A 23,567-nucleotide genomic window follows, 5' to 3' on the forward strand; every position below is an offset into this window, starting at 1 on the left:
TTTAAAAAATATTTATTTCAGTAAATATATTTGTGCACAAGGATAGACTATAGATAATTCTTAACAAATGCTTTAATATATCACAAAACAGTGCAGTAAACAATATAAAGATGCTCCAGGTTTATTACTCTAGATCTGTATCCTGCAAAAACGTACTGTACTCTAGAACACTTGATTAGTAGGAATATAGTCTGGACTTAACTTTCCAAATTGTAACATATCTATGTGCAATTAGATAGTTATTCCTTTGATAGGTTTGAGGTGGAATTCAAAAATAGTTCAAAACATATGTGATTTCAACTTGAAAGCGACCAGTGTAGATCATGATCAGCCTGCACATCCATGCAGTGTGATCATGATCTGCACTGTTTGCCATACAGTCAGTATCTTTTTGATAAGCACCCCTTTTAACAGTTAATGGTACTGTCCAAATTGAAATATGGACAAGTTCATTATTGAAATTTAGCAGGGCAAGGGTTAGAACCCGTTCTAAAACCAACAATTGCAGAAGGATATCTTATAACAAATGCTGTTTCATGAAAGCACACTCAACTATTCGAAGGCTCGTCAGTAATTTGAATTTTCTATATATAAATAAACTTTCCAAGTTCAAGTAAGAGCTATGGGACTTGAAGATGTGATCTTGTTCAGTTGCACCAGACATCTGTGTGAAGCTTCAACAAAGTATCTGCATTACTTTAGGAGATAAATTAAACTGCATTTTTCAAGTCCAAAAGGTTACATAACTGCCAAAATACAATTCACAGTTACGGAACTTGCAATTTTCACCATGTTCTATCCAACTCAAAACCTTGTATGAAGTTTCAATTCAATATCTGCATTGTTTTGGAGACAGCAATTTGTATGCAAATCTTCATTCCAGATTTTAAGTCCAAGATTGGTGATCACTTCATTAAAACTGGGTTCTGTACAAATCAACAAACTTAAATAAGATTTTTAAGTCAAAAAGGGCGTAACTTTGGAAATACTGCAGGCAGAGTTATGCAACTTATTGTACATTGTCACTATAGGCAAGTACAGCAAGTTTAGACAGAATATCTTAAGTAATGAAGAAGATACTAGACTTTATAACTAGTTAACCAAGGGGCATAACTCTGGAAATATTGCAGGCAGAGTTACACAACTTCAAACACTATGAGGAAGTACAGCAAGTGACAATTGAATATCTTAAGCAACGAAGAAGACATTAGACATCATATAAAAAGATGGCTACCCTGACACAAGTACAATAACCCTCATTATTCTTCAAATACTCCAGGTAAAAACTGTAGTATATGTACATGCAAATATCTGCTGATAAAGGATTATTCTAAACTTATAATTACATAATCATTTATTGTTATACAGATGAAATATTAAACAAAACTCTGATTACAATATTAACACATGTTAGAAAATTATAAAACTTAGTGGTCTGTATTAAGCAGCATGCCAAAGAGCCTGTACAATCTGACTACTTAAGACAGGTGGTTGGTTAAGCCAAGGTGATATTAGTACAAAATGTCAATTTGTGAAGTTAGCTTAATACAGGTGTCTGCAATGGAAGGTTAAACTATACAAGGATCAATGCAGAAATGAGCCATGCCATGAGAAAACAAACATAGTGGGTTTGCGACCAACATGGATCCAGACCAGCCTGTGCTTCCGCGCAGTCTGGTCAGGATCCATGCTGTTTGCTAACAGTTTCTCCAATTCCAATAGGCTTTAAAAGCGAACAGCATGGATCCTGACCAGACTGCGCGGATGCGCAGGCTGGTCTGGATCCATGCTGGTCGCAAACCCACAATGTTGGTTTTCTCATGGCACGGCTCTAATATTTTCATAAAACAATTATTTAACAGCAAACCTAATATGTGCTACATACTACTCAGCAGTTGTGCAATGACTAACTCTTTAACTTAGAAGCAGTGTCATACAAAGTGTAAATGGCACAATTTACATAACAGAACAATAAAGATCTGGGCTACTTATAATACTGTCAGTTATTATACTGTTTTACTGTTTTTAGGATGACATCATATTAACTAACCTTTAGCCTGCTGGTGGCAAGTGCTTTTGCCTTTGCGACCATGGCAGACCAAGATCAGCATGCACATTCGTGTAGGCTATCATGGTCTGCACAGTCAGTTAATTTTAAGTGAACATCCCTTTGAATAATAAGTGGTACTGCCCAAATTGAATGATGAACCAGTCCATTTTAGAAATTTAGCAGGGTAAAAGTTAAAGACAGAAGTATGCAGATGAGGTTATTACAGGCACTGCAAAAACACAAGAGGACCATAATATCCTGTATTAATACATATGATTTTTAGCTTTCAAAATATCTCTGACATCATAGCATCCAACATGACAGTGTTGTGACTATTGTTAAACAATCTTCTGTGAATGAAATACATGTAGAATACCCTTCCAATTACCCAAGCGCCAATTATAAAAATTTAAACATCTGATTACTGAAGTGTAAATGATATTTTTACTGATGAATAATTAAAAAAATTTTGGTTACAGTATTTACACATGCTTGGAAGCAATGTTTGGATAATAAGAAAGTTATAGCATCAAAAATCAATTTCAGTCATAAAAGTGTAAAAGTAGAAAGTTGCACAATGATTAACAAATGAACGTACATATACAACACAAAACATATCAACATAACAGAATACTGAAATTACTAATAGGTATATATGGCTCCAAAGATTTTTTCAAATAACAAATTTTTTTTTTTATAAAATGATGTTCATTGCATAAAACAAATTAAAATTGTAAAATGAAAACAATAAAACTAGACATGTGAATGCCCCGCTTTGTGATGTAAGGACACGGAAGTGTTTGTGCTATGAGTTATGATCTTTGACTTTCTGGTATAATTAAACAAAGTGGAACATATACTGATCTGATCACAGGTAATTCTGCTCACAAGCAGGCCGTTCTTTACTAGTTACTGACTGAAATCAATTCAAAGGCACTGTGGCACTGACCTTTGACCTACTGATCCCAACTACTATAGGCGAGATCTACTGACCACAGACGATCATCATATTAAGTTTTAATTTACTGCCATAGACAAAAATATACTCTAGCTATTAATAGAAACCATTTCTGATCTTGATCTCACTGTGACCTAGATCTTTCACATATTGACCCAAAAAATTACAGGGGTCACCTACTAACCACAGGCCATCATCGTATGAAGTTTGGCAGCTATAGGCCAAGGTATTCTACAGTTATTAATCAGAAACTACACAGCCTACCAACAGCCTGGCCAACATAAGCAAAACAGATATCCCCTATAATATGTTAGTTGTCAGGTTATGTAAACTAGTCATACCTGTATTTTTTGCAATTGCATATATTGTACAATCTAGAAAGTCAGCTTCTGGATAAGACAAAGACATGTCATTTTTTATTCCATTATCAGTACAAAATGGTATAATTTATCTGTGCAAAATGGTATAAAACATACATCAACTACCAGAAAAAATACTTTAATATATCCCTGAAGTTTGTATAAAATTAGAATGTTTGCCAAAATTTGGTCCTAAAAATTTGCTGCAGTAACTTTGGTTATTGAGTCACTGAACAAATATGTGTACATATTTAAATGACTATTTTGCAGCTTCATACATACAGACATTGAAAGTAATCACATATAGCATTTCTTAATATAAAAATAAAATCATGTTAAAAAATACCACTTTTAATTATGCATATCATTATCAACCAAAACACATCAGTGTTGTCCTTCCCTGAATTTCATCATAAATTTTACACCAGCACGTTTGAAACACCTGAAATAAAAATGCTTAATAATTAATCATTTACTCTGTATTATAGTACATGCCTGCTAAACAAGAGGGTCCTGTATCACTCACCTTTAGTAGAGGGAATACTTCCTTTTAATTTATGTAAATATTAGAATAAGCTACTGTACGATATATAATCACATGATCATAAGAAATATATAAATTTTACTGTATCTGTATGTTGATTGTGGTAAAGCATGCACTGTGATGAGATTCAAAAAACTGCCCTCGGATTTCTCCAGGAACAAAGGAAATATGAAAATTTACTGACAACCCGATTTAACAGTTAATACAGTACATTAACATAGGTAAAGAAGAAGAAAAAAGAGCCTTACTTACCAGCCAGCTATTGTTGGCATATACTGTCCGATATAAACAAAGAGAAGAATAGGCTGTAATGCTATCCACACCTCATCTAACTTGTTGGCTATAGCTACTGCACAAAGTCTCGCACATCGTCGTGTATTCATCCTTTTTTCTCCCTCCTTCATTTCCACACCCAACAACTACAATGGCAAGTATAGGCAACTGTTCTATTTTTAGCTACTGATACAGTCTTGTTGGTGCAATTCATTATTCAAAACAACAATCCATTCCCTTCAGTGGGTACTGAAATACCAGCTTACATATAAAAAAGGGACATAATTTTGTCAAAATGCAAATTAAGAGCTATAGAGCCTGTGCAATGCATGTCAGATTATCACAAAAAAACATGTGTGTGAGGTTCCAACCCACTGCCACATGTGGGTACTGAAACACCTCCTTAAATACCAATACTAGACCAAATTGGGACGCCAATGCCAAAGCAGACACCTTCACTGATGAATGGGTGAGTGCAATAGATCTATCTGTTCTTCAAATAGTCCAGGTAAAAATTTAAGCTTGTTAAATAAATGCCTTTCAAGTTATTTCTTACCTACTAAATTTACACTGTGAAATTATTTGTGACAAACACATTACTTAGTTTTATCTACAATCAAAACAAGAGCTGTCCGTAAGACAGCCAAGCTCGACTACCCAGAAACAGGAAAATATTACCCAAAAAAGTTAAATATCAAAAGAGTTTTAAGTTCAAAAGGGGGAATAATTTGACCAAAATGCATATCAGTTATGGGACTTGCTGCTATCAACTAGTTTTATAACCCCCGAAGGCACATGAGAAGTTTCAATTCAATATCTGCATTAGTTTTGGAGATAGAAACTTGCATGTAAAACTTTAACCAGAATTTACATTGTCCAAAAGGGGGCATAATTTGCCCAAAATACATGCCAGAGTTATGGGACTTGATCCAGTGAGGTAAGTAATTGATCTAGAAAAAGAAAAAATAAGTTTCAAATCTATATGCCTTTTAGTAATAGCTGTATGTACTTGCACGCAAAACTTTAACCAGAATTTGCTAAGTCCAAAAGGGGGCATAATTTGGCCAAAATGAAGGTCAGAGTTATGGGACTTGATCCTATCAACTAGTTTTATAACCCCGAAGACACATGTGAAGTTTCAAATCAATATCTGCATTAGTTTTGGAGATAATAACTAGTTTTATAACCCTGAAGACACATGTGAAGTTTCAAATCAATATCTGCATTAGTTTTGGAGATAGTAACTTGCATGTAAAACTTTAACCAAAATTTTCTAAGTCTAAAAGGGGGCATAATTTGCTCAAAATACATGTCAGAGTTATGGGTCTTGACCCAGTGAGGTTGGTAATTGATCTAGAAAAAGAAAAAATAAGTTTCAAATCTATATGCCTTTTAGAAATAGTTGTATGTACTTGCACGCAAAACTTTAACCAGAATTTTCTAAGTCCAAAAGGGGGCATAATTTGGCCAAAATGAAAGTCGGAGTTATGGGACTTGCTGCTATCAACTAGTTTTATAACCCCGAAGACACATGTGAAGTTTCAAACCAATATCTGCATTAGTTTTGGAGATAGTAACTTGCATGTAAAACTTTAACCAAAATTTTCTAAGTCCAAAAGGGGGCATAATTTGCTCAAAATACATGTCAGAGTTATGGGACTTGACCCAAAGAGGTTGGTAATTGACCTAGAAAAAGAAGAAATAAGTTTCAAAGCTATATGCCTTTCATTGATGGCTGTATGTACTTGCATGCAAAAACTTAACCAAGGTGTGGCGCCGACGCCGACGCCAGGGTGAATAGAATAGCTAGACTATTCTTCGAATAGTCGAGCTAAAAATGTCCTAATGAACAAACCAAAATTTCATATTCCAATGAATTAGCCATATTGGCCAAAACTAAGAAATTTCATTCCTACAAAATTGAATGATACACAGTATAGTCAGATACTGTACAGTCATGTACTTCTTGTTTTCTTAATGTAAGTGCATTACTACACTTGTATAAAGATGGCTTTTTAGAAAAAAAAAATACTATCTAGCTGTTAAAATCCTTACCTCTCCAGAATTTTCAGTAAAACTTCCCTTAAGGAGGTTAGAGAAGACAGGTCCAGGGCAGATATTTGTAACTGTTATATTCCTGGGAAACATCTCTACTCTAAGACAGTCGAACCAACCCTGACATATAAAGTGTTTGGTGAGATCAAGAATAGTGTTGCAAGATATGAATAAGTTTCTCATAGATAACACTAGCAAAATTCTCTTCCAATGTCAATAAAAATCTTCCAATTTCTGTTTTAGTGAAAATATGAAACTACTATAAAAGCAAACATTTTTGCAAAGAATGTACTTTTTCCGTGGGTTAGTTCATGTAACAGACCGAATATACTTCAGCCCTGGCCAGGAATGGAGCACAGGACCTCTCATAAAAGAGAAGGACACTACCATGTTGCTATAAAAGCTAGCTCATATAGCAAGGCAGTATAAGTACACCCTTATACTGTACCCTTCTACATATATCATGTATTTCACATTTCTATAATGCAGCATGACCCTGAAGGTCTACAGCCTCACTCCGAGATCAGTTTAATATGTAGTAACAGCAATGATTTAAGTTTTGTCAAACTGACCTTCTACCAATTCCGAAATGAAAGTAACTTATGATAAACTTTAAATGTTCAACTGATATTGGAACACTATCCAAACTAATTTCAAATTTTACAAATTCCATTGCAGCAAATATTCAAAATTGCGAACCATGGCAGTAAAAGGCTACTCTGCAATGTTTGATTTATACTAATTTTTTTTCAACTTGATTTTCATGAAACCTTTTAACTTATTTGAATCACTCTAGAGTCCGATTCAGGAACAAAACAGTACTTGTGTCATATCAGATAAAGCGGTCATGACCTCAGTCAGGCTAAAACCTGTAACCTCCAAGTAGTGTCTGACATCTTAACAACTAGAACACCATCCCCTTAGAGCATAATTTTAGAGTCACTGCCCATGTACTGGGTTGAGGTTAAGAAAGTGGGGTATACCAATTTATCCTCCAAGGCAATTTTATGCTCTTTATCCATTTTATCAAGCTAGCATGAGAAATTTTTTGTTAGGATAATGTTTAAATATAAGTTGTCTGCCTCTTGTATTACCTGTAAAGCATGTTTAGCACCTGTGTATGACCCTGACAAAGGGGAACCTGAAAAATAAACATCTCAACATTAATTTTTACAAGAAGATTTTTGGTGCTGACTAAATACAATTTCACAACATGAAATGCAAATGCAGGTCTGAAAGTACATTGATATTTTTTTTTTCTTCAGAAAACTACCTTGGAACTAACACAAGTTTTGTGAAACAAAATAAGATGATGTATTTCTTAAGACACCAGGGCTCCAGATAAGATGCGTATTAGCGTAAATTACGCTTTGAAATCATGCATATATGCATACCTGATCATTTTTAAGCGTAGAAAAACGTATATGAAATTACAGAAATGCACGCAATGACTTTTTACCAGCTTAAACAAAATGAAGCTTTATGTAACAGAGCATGGTTGGCATTAATTCTCCCACACTGAACATACACACGCATTGAATTGTACTCTATACACCTAGGTTAAACTATATTATACACTCAAAGTGTGCGTATATCAAATAGTTGGAAATTAATATAGATGGTACAGTAGTGTATTTTCCAGTGCGGAGTAAACAACAAAAATGTCTCTTTCTATGAATGTAAAAAGTGAAGAAACACTCTACACATTCTTTAAACCAACTAAAATGATCCCCAAAACATAGATATTGAATATTCTACTGGATTTGGTACCATAGCGAGGGTGAAGCCAAAGCAAGCCAAGGGAGAAAAAAAAGAAGCAAACACTTGAATGCTGAATATTGAAACCGTAGTGAACTGCAAACAAATTCATAGGGGTTACACCCAATAATATAAAACTGATTTCTGGTTTTTCACATTTACAAATTCTCAAAAGTAAAATTACCCCTAGTCAATTTCAGATTTTACCATTTTACTAATTCACAAAAATTATGATGAGTAAATACTCATAGGCCAAAAAAATTACCTGGAGCCCTGAGACACTGCCCTTAAGGTGTTCTTACTAGCTCATGTTATCATTGAATAAAAGCTATTTATGCAACGTGACCTCTGACCTTAAAAGCTTGGTATTAAACTGCTTCTAAAAATATCATCTTATTTATAGAGATAAATGAATAACTTTACAATTAACTAGAAAATTGATAAATTGTATATGAAATAGACTACCGGTACCTAATTTTCCAGAGACACTACTCATGTTGACAATATGTCCTTCTTTCCTCTCCAGCATGTGGGGTAACACAAGTTTTGTGAGTGAAAGGACAGACAATACATTGATTTCTAGCATGTCCCTGTCTACCTGTAAATCTGTTTTCTCCCACTGAGCTCTTTGTGATCTCCCTGCATTGTTTACAAGAACATCAATCTGGAAACATATTGTGATAATTAATACACTTACTAAATGGACATGGCGTGCCTTTAGAGGTTTTTAGCATGACTAAACCTATATTTGCACGAGGGTTTACATGTAGCCCCAACTGCCAATATAGGATTAGGAGTGCTAGAAACCACATAAGGCAAGTCACTGTTGTTTTAGTGAGTTAATTATTATATACCTTAACATAATGACAGGTATTTGAATGTATGTAGAGAGTATTAGGTTACTGTCTTATGAAATTAAATCTGTTAAGTGAGTCAAAGAAAATATAAAAGTCGAGGCTTTAGCCGAGACTTTTCTTTTTTGCGTACACGAACTGAATAAATTTGAATTTATAAGACAGTATCCTAATGTTCTATTTATCCTATCTTCTGATCTAAAATCATTCTTTAATTAAAATTCAAAATTTACCACCAACTAGATCTGTGTCTGCCTTGCATTTAAAAATTAATACGCACTCCAAATTACACACATACTGCATTGAAATAGGTCTTTAAAATCCCAAGTATTATATATTAAGAGCGGAAAAACAAAGGCTAACAACGTGTTTTGTACCCGAGCTCTCTGTTCAGCTGAATATGAATGAATAATAATAATCAGAAGCTCAGTTGCAAGTCGGATACCCATTCTCACCAAGCAAACGTTAGACGTGACTTAAATTTACATATGCCATAATGCCACTTGACAGAAAAATATAGGCAACCATATCCTTGATGATTTTATTCAATAACATTCAACTCCAGATGCAATGTTCCTTGATTTAAGTGCAGAAAGCTAAATTCCTGAACAAACACTATACTGTAGATGAGTCATTTTCCGTCTGTGATAAAAACTTTTTGTGGTAATCGAAATATGGTATGCATATACTATACATTAGTGACATGGTACCTAATAAAAGCGTGTTTATGAAAATAATTGCATAAATATGTCTTTTAGGAGTTATTCTCAAAAACAAGATGGCGTCGTTTGGAAAAAAAATAAAAAAAGAAGTCCGGCAAAAGTTTATTTAGTCACTGACCTAATAAAGCAAAATTTATTCTACCCCTGCGTTTTGCCCTTTATTTCACATGAAGGTAAGTTGAAAATATTTTAAGCATATAAATTATTGAAATTAACAAACTTTTTAAACAGAGTAAAATGATGTCACACACATGATGTTCCAATAACCAGTTCAAATTATAGGTACATGTCTTATACAAATTTGTTACTATTCATAGCAAGTTTACTGAAACATTAAATATTCCTTGTATAGCACCAACTTCAGCAGATATATATATTTTTCAAGTAATGTATCTGCCATATGAATGTTTCATGCTAACTCAAAATTTAGATCAAGAATACAATAACTGTGTGATTTATGTAATTCTGTCAGCATTAAACATATAGTTTGTACCTGCTTAAACCTAGAGAGAACCTCGTCTACTGCTGGCTGATGGAGGTCAAACTTCAACATGTCTAATGGCAGCACCAGTATATCATCATCCATTAATGTGCCATAACCTTCAAAGAAAATATTGTGTAAAACAGCTTGAATAGAGATACACTGATGAAGAGTATAGTATTATCGTGTAAGGTTCCTGACAAAACGTTCACAGCCTCAGATACTTTCTATCAAGGATTTTACCTGCATTATTTACAATCTTTAGTCATTTAAGGGCAATGTAATAATGTAACTAGAGCCCCTAAAAATTTGAAAATATAATCAAATAATACTACTGCATTGTCATACTTAACATATCGTAGACTAGCCACTAGACTGATACGAAAGATTATTAACAAAAAAATATTTTTTTTTTCATTCTAATGTGACTTCATTTAAAGTAAAAAAACAATAAAACAAGAGCTGTCACCATTAGTGACAAATGCCCCAGAGCATTTATGCCAAGTAGTTTTAAAATCCCTTCGATGGCAGAGTTATGGACTGGACAAGAAACAGACCATGTTAACCTTTAATCTCTAAGTGTGGGCTAGAGGTCTGGATCTTGTGCATGACACGTCGTCTCATTATGGGGAACATTTATGCCAAGTAATTTCAAAATCCCTTGATGAATGACAGAGTTACGAACCGGACACGAAACAGACCGTGTTAACTTTTGACTTCTAAGTCTGACCTTGACCTTGGAGCTAGGGGTCTGGGTCAAGACACATTGTCTCATTATGGTGAACTTTTTTGCCTAGTTATTTCATAATCCCTGTATGGATGGCAGAGTTACAGCCCTGACAAGAATTTACACGGATGCACGCACATACGAACGGACAGTGTGTTTTTAATATGCCCACCTTCGGGGGCATAAAAAATCTATTCTCAAGATTTTCTTAGAGAAATGAAGTAAAACTATCAAGACTGAATACAGACTTGCTCTGCTAAATTTCAAATCTATATCCAATCTTGTATTATATTTCAATTATTGAATGACTTGTCAGTCAATTACAAAACTATTTACTTGTGGTCCAAAGGACTGGGAGTTAATAATATTGATTACTGACCAGCAACCCATTCAGAAAGTGTTTTACTACAGTGCATCAGAAATAAATTACGAAGTTTTTCTTCTCAAGTTTTTACTTTAGCCCAGAAAAACTATGTTGAACTATAGACAATAGCATAAACAATAAACAGGTGATTTTTAAGTCATTTACAAATAAAAATATATCATGGGCTAGGAACTAGTCTAAACATATCCTTCTCGAATGGGAAACTAACTGTAAAATATTTCTCTGAAATAAATGAGCAGCATCAACATACATCAATCTATAAAGCACATATAAAGTATTATTGAAAATCATTTCATGTTTTATTCTTTATCTAACTGTAATAAATATACTGATAACAAGAAATATTCACTCACTAAGACATTCTTTCTTTACTCTCTGAAGTTCACCTTCTCTTCTTGCTGACAAAACCAATCGGCATCCTGCTTTGGCTAATTCGTAGCTCAGATATTCTCCTATACCACTAGAAGCCCCTGTGATCCACACTACCTTACGAGTCAGCACACCTGTAACATATTCAACAGTGTAAGGTCAAGGTAAAAAAGTGTAATAGGATGATATTAATAAGAGCATCACCTATGGGTGCCATTGCTCGTCTGCAAGTGCTGGTCAGTATGTAAGAAAAAGTGTTATAGTTCAGAATTTCTAAGTATAAAAAGGGCCATAATCCTAACAAAATGCAGGTTAGAGTTCTGGTTCTTTGTCTACATAGTGATGATAGTCACCTAATGATGATAAACAAGTGTGCAATGTTTCAAAGCTGTAGCTTATGGGTTTTGAGAAAAGGTGGACCTAAACAAAAAATTTAACCAACGCCGACGATCAAGTGACAACAATACCTCATAGTTTTTTTTTTCAAAAATCAGACGAGCTAAAAAATTTGTGTAGTTTAGAAATATACATTCCCAATCTTGAATCCCTGAAAGACACACATACAACAACTGGGACATGATGGCCCTAAATTGCTCAGTCGGTATTAATTGCTAACAAGAATTTCAAAGCTAAAACAGGTTAATATTCTGGTATAAAATCACCTACGAAATTCCTGCCAAACTGCTTTAAAAGTGGGCCTGCAGATTCAGAGAAGGAGACTTTCAAATTTTTCAATATAGTAAGGTCTTGCAAAATTACTTTGATTCTTATCACTATTGTTAAGTCCTAAAACTGGCATCTGTTGTTATTTTCAATCATCTAAAAGCCACTGAAAGATTATCAAAAAGACACAACGGTTGAAATGCCTAAAAGAAAATGATCTCTTTAATGTACTGTGACAGAAAAAGTGAAAAGAACTTCACTATAATGGCAACAGATGCTGTCAGAGCTACTGAGTGCTGCAATCTATAAATATTTAAAAGTGTGTTTTCTAGTTCAATGAAAACTTAAAACTAAAAAACTGTTACCTGTAGATCTGCCAAACTTGTCAGTCCATTGCAACTGTAAATCACAGTCAGCAAATAGAAGTCTCACCAGCTGTAGGACAATATATGCTACAACAGCAACCTCAACAATTGTACACCAATCCATAGTCCCGGGACATCTGAGAAAGAAAAATACAACAGTTAACCTTTAGCCTGCTGGTGACGAGTGATTCTGCCTTGGCAACCAGTGCAGACCAAGATCAGCATGCACATCCATGCTGGCTGATCATGGTCTGCACTGTTCGCTATTCAGTCAGTAAATTTTCAGTGAACATCCCTTCGAATAATAAATGGTACTGCCCAAATTGAATGATAGACCAGTCCATTTTAGAACTTTGGCAGGGTAAAGGTTAAATACACCAAGGAGAGAAAGTTAACATGTATGTCAGATACATTATTCCTATTCTCACTGATGGTACAGTATCACCTCTGTTTATTGCACCTTCAAACAGCTAACACCTCTAAGTAGAGGCTGATTTTTCTTTCCCATTAAATAATATCAAATTCATACTGATTTCCCTCCAAAGCTGAGGCCATGGTCATTTTTTTTTTCGTGTAGAGTGTTAAAGCCGAATCTCCACACAGATGACCTTGAAGGTGGTTCAACTAACCAATTGTGAGCCTCAATGGTGGTATATAGCATCATAAATGACACGAATAACTTTAGTAAATTAACCTTTACAGAACAACACCCTCTACACAACTAACATATTTTACAATTCCTGACAGTGTTTGCTCTGGCATCTATGCTCTGGAGAGAGTTTATTATACTGACAACTAATGTTCAGTTTTGATCATATTGAACATAGCAAAGTTAAAAGCCTAGCACAATAAACATGTGCTGAATTTTCAGAGTGAGATTTAAGTTTGTTGAGGTTTTTTTTTTTTTTGGCTAGATTTTAATACACATCTAGTCACCTACAAGAGGATCAAGTAATTCAAAGTCAGCAACCTTGCCGGCCCTGTTAAAACCAACAAGAATTGTCCGCAGACAATCGAGCTTGCCATAAAAGATGAAAAGTTGAACAAGTCACACATTATGCTAGGGCCTGGGTGGTTATTTTTGAATGTGGAATGTCAGATGTACACAGAACAGAAGCCGAGGCTGGGGTGAGTAGGATATATCATACTTGGTACAGTCAAGCTAAAAAAAAGGCAATCATTACAGACCAAAATCATGATAAAGCTTTAACAGCACAGGTCAAAGTCTAGGAAATAAAGTTAATATCTCATCAAATCTTCAGTAGATTTAATATTTCATTCTTATTCAAGCACATTTTACAGTTCATTTGCATTTGCATCATCAAATGACAACAAAACAGTGATGTGGTTGCTAATTTTAGTTTGACATAAAGCATTACATGTATTAGTAGTAGTCGAAATAATAGGACAGCATGATACCTTTTGATTTTCGCTGTCTGCAGGGATGGCAACTACAGAATATCAGATTATAACAGGTCCCAGAAAAGTAAAAAATAGCTATATTGCTAAATCTAGCTATATATAGCTAAAATAGCTATAAAACCAATAACAATAATGCTCTTTCTTGCATATATAAATGACCTCCCACAAAATATCCATTCTAAAGTGCATCTATTCGCAGATGACACTGCAATATACATGTCACTTATTTCTGTCCGACAATCAAATACCCTCCAAAATGATCTTAAAACACTAGAAAAGTAGGAGTTGAACTGGGATTATGGAATTCAATCCCTCCAAGTGTCAAGTTATCCACGCCACAAGAAGGAAATATCCTATTCCATCACAATACAACCTGCATAATACACGTCAACTAGAATCTGCCACCTTGGCAAAATACTTTGGTGTGGATATCATGAATATTCATTCCGTAGAGTTGATACCATGATGCCTAAATCATTTCAAAATTTTTGTCTTTTCCCATTGTCTTAACTCTTATATATACTTCTGGTTTAGCCCCTACAACCACCATTATTGCTTTATATATACTCCTGGTTTAGCACCCGGGGGGCTAAACCTGGAGTATATAATAGTGACTGAGATAGTGAGAATAAAGAGAAATGGAAATAATTTAGGAGTCACTGCATCAGCTCTACGGAATGAACGAGAGTGTGTATAACTGTCAGAAGTAGATGACAGTAATGTATTTCAGTCCGTAGGAATAGCCCCCATGGGGTCTAATCTGGTAGACTACGGATCACCATAGACCGAGTCATATGTCAATACGTACAGTGAACTCGCCTATTCCGAACCAGTCTGTAAATTGACTCATTTCCAGGCTTTTAAGCAGCCATCACGCATACAACAAGAAAAACCGTAAGCATGTTTTAGTTTTATATCTAATGCATTAAACTAATAACTCATTGCTGGTAAATGTTCAAGTTATTCTTAAATAATTCATATTTGCAACATTGTCCAAATGCAATATTTTTTTCTTATATAAATGTGGAAATCTGACGAATGTAAAAAAAAAAGTCAGATTCAAAAAGTGCTTGCGTTCTAGTTTTTTAATGAAATGAAACGAAAGGGAGATTAAAAAGAAGGAAATTTTACGCTCTTTCCAGTCGTATATGCCACATCAAAAACAACTTGACCATTCAGACCTGGGATTTTTCAGGACTGGTCCTGATTTCAGGCTTTTGGTTGCCAGAATTTCCCTATATAACTCTATTGAAAATGGGGATTTCAGGCTTGAGTATGTAGATTTTCAGGCTTTTGATTTCTGACTGAATCCCAGGCCTGCCATTGAGATGCCTAAAAAGGAAATATAGATGGCATACACTGTGCGTATTCCGAATCACACATTTTCAGTTCTGTTCCGCTGCATGTTGTTTAAAGATTGAAGACAAAATGTCGATTCAGTGTGTCTCTACCTCAGTAGAGAAAGTGTTGCGATATATATCGGAACAGTTTTACTGTGCTGATATATATCACAACAGTTTTTTTATAATGAAACTCTATAGAGATTTCTGTGTTGATATATATTGTAACAGTTTTGTAAAATATCAGCACAGATTTTGTAGTATTAATGTGTGTTACCATGTTTAACATACTGCAAAGATCAAAGGAAAACTGCCGCACTATGCAATAATCGAAAATGCAGCTCTCTGGTTGGTCAGTTAGAACCCCTAATGTACTGTGATGTCATGACAAAGTTATGAATTACAGAAATCTGTTACAAACAAGGTTTTGTTTCGAATTTCTTTTCACGCTATTTTGATTGCGACATATTTGTCCAGCTTTTAAGATGAAGTTTATATTTTAAATCATAGACTTGACAAAGTCAAGTCCTCATCTGATGCCCAAACACTACAAAAAGATTTGTACGCCCTTGAAAAGTGGGAATGGGACTGGTCAATGGAATTTAATCCAGACAAGTGTGAGGTGCTGAGAATTACTCACAAACGAAACCGTGTCATGTTTCCTTACACCCTGCATGACCATATATGGCCCAAAATGTGCACCTCTGCACAAGTGTGTCCATTTGTAACCTACTATATGCATTTGGTTACTGGGGTTACTTACTATATTGCTTTGGTTACTGTACTCTTTTAGTGTCAGTGCACAGTGTCCATTTACAGCCCATTATATTCCTTTGGTTACCAAGGTTACTTACTCTATGACTTTGGTTACTGCAGTATTTGGTTACTGCAGTATTGAAGAATGATTTTGTCTTTTTTTCATAGAAATGTAGTTAATGCAGTATTTGGTTACTGCAATATTGAAGAATGATTTTGTCCTTTTTTCATAGAAATGTATTGGGTTTTTCATCGTTTTACGTGTAAGAGGAATGAGTTTATACAACTATTTTATGCTTGATCACATGGCATTCTTACTTTATGCTTTACTCGCGCGGCATTCTTATTCAAGATGTTGTTGCATAAACATGCAGATGAAGTTTTCGAGGAAGTTGAGGTGTTGTTACTGAAAATTTCAAGGTAAGTCACATAAATTTTAATTTAATTGTTAAAGGTAATTAATTAATTAATCAAAATCTATGTTTGCAAAAGACTCCACTGAATGTTGACTTAACACACCACCACCCCCCCCCCCCCCCCACCCCCCACCGTCGTTGTATTTTTGCCGCATTTACACTGCTTGGACTGAAAATTAAGAATCAATTGACATTGCCTGAGTGAATTTATATATAGGAATTCTTCAAAGACTTGTAATTTTCTTAAAACATTTAACACTTAAAACAAGAAAAGAAGGGTAACCCGGTAACCAGAAAAGAGACATGATTTTTTCTCAACAAAATCTTATAAAAGTCATTGGTTATGTGTATTGCCACACATTTAGAAGAGTAACCAAAGCAATACAGTAAGTAACCCCAGTAACCAAATGTATATAGTAGGTTACAAATGGACACACTTGTGCAGAGGTGCACATTTTGGGCCATATCTATGCATGACAAGGAACTGAAATCTACCAATACCGCTAAATACTTAGGTGTTACACTAACTAAAGACTTAAACTGGTCTGAACATATTAATACTATTTCCTCTAAAGCAAACAACTCTCTTAAATTCATCAAAAGAAATGTTCAGACAACAAACAAAAAGGTCAAAGAGAAAGCCTATAACACCTATGTCCGTCCACAACTCGAGTATTGCTCATCCATCTGGCACCCCTGGCAAAATTCCCTCTCATACAAAGTCGAAAAAGTGCAAAGATCAGCTGCACGGTTTATCTTTAAATACTATAATTATACAAGCAGTGCACGGCTACTAAACGCTAGCGCCACCACCAAATTGTGGTGATAAGGAAAAGAGCTATCGACATTTCCGTGGTGCAGCTATCGCCCGTTTCTACTTGTAAACACGTGAGTAAAATTTATATTTTATCTTATATTTTTATTGATAGAACTTTTTTCGAAAATCGGGGAATGTAGTTCCGTGTAACAACACTTCTACTAGAGGTTGGCTGTAATTTCATTAAAATATTATGCAAATTTTGGTGCCAGGAGCTTTTCTCCCGAATTTGACAGTGGCATATTTTCATATATGCTAGTATTCGAACACCATTCACTGTAAGAATATACCTGCGCATGCAAATCGTGTAGAATTGAATTACACGTATTCCCATACACCAAAGAATTACGAAAAACACAGTAAAAAGTGAAAACACAACTATTTTTGAAAATGGTGGCACTATCACTCAAGTGGTGGCGCTATACAGTTGATCACTCAAGTGGTGGCGCTATACAGTAGTGGTGGCGCTGTTGTATATGATTAGTGGTTGATATATTCAATTTAAATATATAAAAATGTGTGACTGCAAGCCACGGAAATTTCTACAATTATTGATGTTATCAACCTATCCCACACTACCCCCAAATTACGTTACTCAACAAAATAAATGTAGTAACCTCTACATGATCGCAAAATAATCTACATGTATATGGATTCAGATTGTACATCTAAGCTCTATTGATTAATCATATTTAATCGATTGGAATTGAAAATGTACTGTACTCACTTTTCAGAGAGAATTGTGAAAGTAAGGTCTTTTGTTTACAATGCATGCAAACGACGTATAAAAACAAAGGCAAGTAACTTTCAGAATCTTAATATAACAAATAAATTCACACAAATCTTTGTTTGAAATAAAAGTATTATTACTATTTTTCATGACCTGAATTTAAAGTACACTTACGTTTGTATTTAGGTAGAATATTTAAAGGTTAGAAATAATTCTACATTAACATTTTAAACAAAGGAAAATATTTACTTTGACTACAAGAGTCCCAAGGGTCTGTGAGTATTTTGTTCTTTTTTTTTCTTGGACAAAGAATGTTTCATAAAGGTAAATAATTAAACTATGATCGTGTTTTTCTTTCTTTAATAACATAATTACTTGCAGGAATATTATCAGTTAGAGAATGTTGGTGTTTGCTTTGTTCCGGATGCGTCAGCAGTTCGTATTACTGAATGCCGTAACAGCGCCACCACTACTGTATAGCGCCATCACTAGAGTTATAGCGCCACCACTTTTAAAAATCCTGGAATATTTCTTCTAACCCGAGATTCTATTATTCATGGTGTGTGCGTATATAGTTATTTATCATTTCTACACCATTTGCATGCGCAGGTATGTTCTTACAGTGAGTCCATTCATCGGAATGATGTTCGAATACTGGCCGATATGAAAATGTGCCACTGTCAGATTCGGGAGAAAAGCTCCTGACACCAAAATTTGCATATTATTTTAATGAAATCACAGCCAACCGCTAGTTAAAGTGTTGTTACACAAACCTACATTCTCCGATTTTTGAAAAAAGTTCTATCAATAAAAATATAAGATAAAATATAAATTTTACTCACGTGTTTACATGTAGAAACGGGCGATAGCTGCACCACGGATATGTCGATAGCTCTTTTCCTTATCACCACAATTTGGTAGTGGCGCTAGCGTTTAGTAGCTGTGCAGTGTAACCCAGGTGATTAACACCCTAAATTGGCAAACTTTAGAACAACGGCGCATACAATCTTCTCTCATCTATTTTTACAAAATCCGAACGAATCATGTATGCGTCAACCATACATGTAACCATCTAACTCTGACCAGAAACCTTAACTACCTAATTCCACAGTCCCGTACTCAATACCACATGAACTTCTTCCCCCGTACAATCAGACTATGGAATGGCCTTCCTCACTATGTACAGTCCAGCCCCAGCCTCAACATATTTGCTGAGCAGCTGGCTACTGTACATCTGCAGTAACTTCCTTCATTATGTTTTTAACTTAGCACCTGTAGTAATTTTTATTCTTTGCACCTAATGAGTTTTCTCATTTTTGGTTGCGGGTTTATCCCGCTACCAAAGTTAAGTGTATTTTTGACGATCATGTAGCATCTTTATTTGATTCCAAATCACATCCAAAGCAATTTGTTCATGTGCTACACAAAGTAGTCCCATTCATTAACAATGCGGATGAATTATCAATGATCAAGCAGTTCTTATTCATCCTCTATCTATTCACACTGGCCATTTAGATTATATAAGATCTGTCAATGATTAGGTATTCCAGTCCATGGTTACATCACTGACTTCCAGCTGTTCATGTAAGGTCAGGCAGAGTTTATCTTAGATATGAGGCACATTAGTATTTGTTTCTCAGTTATACACGTATATTTATAGATTGGCATTTAAAATGAAAATAACTCTAGCAAAACCCGCAACCACCAGACATCTCAAGGCTTTGATTTGGTATCAAGTCAAAACGTCCCCTAGTCAAAACGTCCCCTAGTCAAAACACCCCCCATTTTGGTCAAAACGTCCCCCATTCAGTTTAGAATTTGGTCAAAACACCCCCCTAATATTTTTTTTTGTATTATTCTCAATTCTTTTTAATTCATGTATTTTATCATCTTTTCAATTTGAAACTTATGGATTATGTACTGATAATACACAAAATTGACTTATTAGCACCTAAAATAATGCAATCAACACCTATCAACTATATATGGTTGTGCTTTAATTGAGCTGTGGGCTTAATATTAGTAGGTGTCATAAACCCATTAATCACCAGTAATAAGGTGTGAACATTTGTGAAGGGAAATTCTAGAATGAACAAAATGCTGATCAGAGTTATAACTTTATTTTTAAAACATTAATAAAACACCAGAACAGTCACTACTGCATATTTATAATTTACTAAGTAAAAATAACATCACACTATTCATTCACTGTTCTTCACCAAGAAGTCAAATTCACAATGTTATAATTATTATTATTATTATACCAGATTTGATGAGTGCCTTTTCATATGAAATATACGGTCAAGGGCGCTTTACAATTAAACATGTGACATATCACAGATATGTAGGAAAATCACAAAACATGGCATATGCAATCATAAAACTGAAACTGAATAATTTGCTGTTCTAGACATTTTGTTGCGTTAGTTGTTAGATATTTTCTTATGTGACCAATTTGTCTGATCTGAACATAGCACGATCTGGATACCGAGTTTATGTGCTGTTCCATGTCTAATCTCGTGTCAAGAATATCACAATATTAATTCAAAGTGTTCCAGCTACACAATATCAAGAAGTCCAATTTACGTTTATGCTAGTGAGTTTTTATCACAATTATTCCTCATCCTGAACTGTTGTGGTGAGCCTTGGTTTGTAAATGGTGATCATCTTTTTTAGCAAGGAACTTGCAGACATACCCCCTGTGCGGTAGCTGTAAAAGACATAAGAAACATTTATAGGAGATAAAAATCTCAAATTGTGCATAAGTAACTGAAAAAAAAATATAGTAAGAAAATGAAATGACTGAAATTAGAATGTTAATACCTTTTTACACAAAGTTAAATAATAATACCTTTTTACACAAAATGCCTTCGGTGACTTACTAGCATTGTAATTCTTGAAATAGTGAAGATAATTACTTCAAATTTTAAGATTTGAAAGATAAAAGAAAGTTTTTAATGAATATTTTGCTATCTGTCACTAATACAGGTTTCCTCATGGAACAGTCCATATTTCTTCATTATATCATGATTTCTTTTTAACTCTGGTACTTGTAAATAAATATTTATATTTCATTTCTCATCTGTTTTTACTAATCAATTCAACAGAATCTGTTGATTGAATTAACACCTATTGTAATCTGTTCCTGTTATAACACATCTACTCTGATTGGATTAACTTGACAGTGCATTGATTACTTGTATATTTGAATTTGTTTGCTTTTCATAATGCGATTATGATCTGTATATTGCTTTTTTTTTCTTTCTGACCAGATTTTCAATATTTTATAAAATAAAATAAAGATATTATTAAATGGTAAAAGGTAGTTAATCAGATTTTGGCAGAAAATTGCGTATTTGCCAAAAAAGTCGTTAGACAATTTGGAATATGATAAGTATTCCACAAAAGACATTTACTGAAGTCTAGTAATTCAAGAAATCAATAATAATAATAACATGAATATAACTTACCTGTGTCACAGGTTCTGTGTTGCCCGTTGCCACACGAGTCACCGGCAATGGCATGTTGACGCAGGCTGACTTTGTTCCTACACTGACTTTGTAAGGACACTTCATTTTTAATAGTTATAACTTTTTTCACATTATTTATTTGTTGTGCAATTATACTTTTAGATACCTGTTTACAAACAGCTTGTTTGATCCATTAACGCTTTGTCTTCATGCAGTTGTAACAATTTCATTTATAACATAACAACATTATAATTTCATTTAATTTTATTAATAAATAACAGAAATATCACTTTTACACAATATAAACATCAGATAATTTTACAACATATAACATTCTAAAATTAATGGTTTACAATATTCTAATTAAAATCTATGCATGTAAAACAATATAATGAACATTATAATTTAATAATGTTTACCAAATTAACTTAAATAATATGTATTTACATATATCATTTTTAAGGGGGGGTGTTTTGACCTGGTATTTTTTGGAAGGGGGGTGTTTTGACCAGAAAAGGGGGACGTTTTGACCAAAATGGGGGTGTTTTGACTAGGGGACGTTTTGACTAGGGGACGTTTTGACTAACATTGTTTGATTTAACACTGCCCAGACAAGCGCCTTCCAGTCATAATTGCTAATGATTGTTGGAAGTAACATGTAGATGTGGATGTAGAAAGTAAAACGAGAAAAAATTAAGAACTGGTTCGGAAAGGGCAAATTCGCAGTATTTAATCACATCAATATACATCTAGACTATTGAAGAATCCAAAATTTGTCTTATCCGAAAACACCATTAGCCATATTTAGTTTTCGGTTCTACAAAAACAATAAATAATTCAAAGCATGTGACGAAATGATCGTTCAAAATCAATATTAACGGTGTCTAAACTATTTGTAATTAAAATCTGTCCATTGCTTACAAAAGAAATTTCAAATTGTTTATATTTTTATTTGGACTCGAAGTCAGGGGAAAGCACTCTTACGGAACTAAAAATTGAGGCCCTGCAATGTAATGCATCTAAGGTCACAATAGCCTAAATAGTTTCCCTATATATTCTATATAAAACTGACCTTTTTCAAAGAGCTACCAAACATAGCTAGACCCATTTCAGAGAACAAATCCTTACCTCATTTTAAAGAGTTATGATAAAACTGATATAAAATGAAGAGAAAAGTAGGGGTCATGTATCTTCTAAGAGAGATTTCTCTGGTCACATTTACTTACTGTAAACTGACATCAAAATCACACTGCTGTGACCTGGAAGTACTACTCATACTAAAATTGAGCTTGACTTCACCAAATACAACCTGCTCTCCCATTTTTCCTACCAAAATGTCAACAATACATCCACAATGAAATTTGAACAAAAACTAGCCTCAATTTAGACCTCTGTTGCCATGCCAAGTGAAAAAATAGTGTTCAAATACCTGGCAGCCATTACGCGACTAGACCAGATGGCTCCCACGCTGGTTCCTTTAGTTTAGTTAGGCCTCTAAACGAAATACCTGATAGTAATTAATTGAATAGTGTGGGAGGCAGTGAAAAAAGAAGCTAGTACAATGTTAAAGGACTCTCAGTTATAAAAATCACTATCTTTAAAACAGAGATAAAGATTAGAATGTTGCAGACTGATCTACTGTACAAAACCCATCGCTGGGACACTGAAATAAAATTTTTAAAAAAAGTGGAAAACGACAGGTCGTCCAACACGACATAAACGAAAATGTTGCAGGCTCGGTTTAATTGAGCCTGTTCATGGACGGAAGTGGGGATGCAAGCTACCTTCCACGCCCTCTAGCCACGGGTTGAGCAGAACTCAAAATTTACACATGTTATTTAAAGTACTAGCTAGGATAAGATACATTCATCTGCATCTACATCTAAGTTGTGTACTGTGAGCAAGCTCATTAGGTGCAAAGTTAAAAACAACTACAATTATTAAGATAAAAACATAGATATAGATTAGAAAGTTACAGTTGCCAGCCTCTCAGTGAATAGAATCAAACTGGGGCTGGACTGTATATGTAGGGGGAGACCATCTTTTTCTTCTT

General features: G+C 34.4%; 1 protein-coding gene across 3 annotated transcripts; it reads right to left on the bottom strand.

The window, feature by feature from the left end:
• Nucleotides 1-22,519, bottom strand: LOC128547748 (dehydrogenase/reductase SDR family member 7-like). 3 transcript variants are annotated; one of them, XM_053520889.1, is made up of 10 exons: nucleotides 21,515-22,392; nucleotides 20,631-20,754; nucleotides 12,564-12,700; nucleotides 11,520-11,669; nucleotides 10,067-10,173; nucleotides 8,469-8,661; nucleotides 7,334-7,380; nucleotides 6,240-6,359; nucleotides 4,164-4,330; nucleotides 1-3,809 (listed from the first exon to the last, which is right to left on the bottom strand). In XM_053520889.1, the coding sequence occupies exons 3-10, from the start codon at nucleotides 12,685-12,687 to the stop codon at nucleotides 3,752-3,754; spliced, it is 966 nt and encodes a 321-aa protein (XP_053376864.1). In that variant the 5' UTR covers nucleotides 12,688-12,700; nucleotides 20,631-20,754; nucleotides 21,515-22,392; the 3' UTR covers nucleotides 1-3,751. The 3 variants fall into 3 exon arrangements, with proteins under 3 accessions (XP_053376864.1, XP_053376870.1, XP_053376874.1); XM_053520895.1 differs by lacking the exons at nucleotides 20,631-20,754; nucleotides 21,515-22,392 and adding an exon at nucleotides 22,436-22,519; XM_053520899.1 differs by lacking the exon at nucleotides 21,515-22,392 and having other exon boundaries at nucleotides 20,631-20,848.
• Between the last annotated feature and the right edge of the window lie 1,048 nt (nucleotides 22,520-23,567).

Source organism: Mercenaria mercenaria, chromosome 1 (genome assembly GCF_021730395.1).
Source record: "Mercenaria mercenaria strain notata chromosome 1, MADL_Memer_1, whole genome shotgun sequence".
NCBI lineage: Eukaryota > Metazoa > Mollusca > Bivalvia > Venerida > Veneridae > Mercenaria > Mercenaria mercenaria.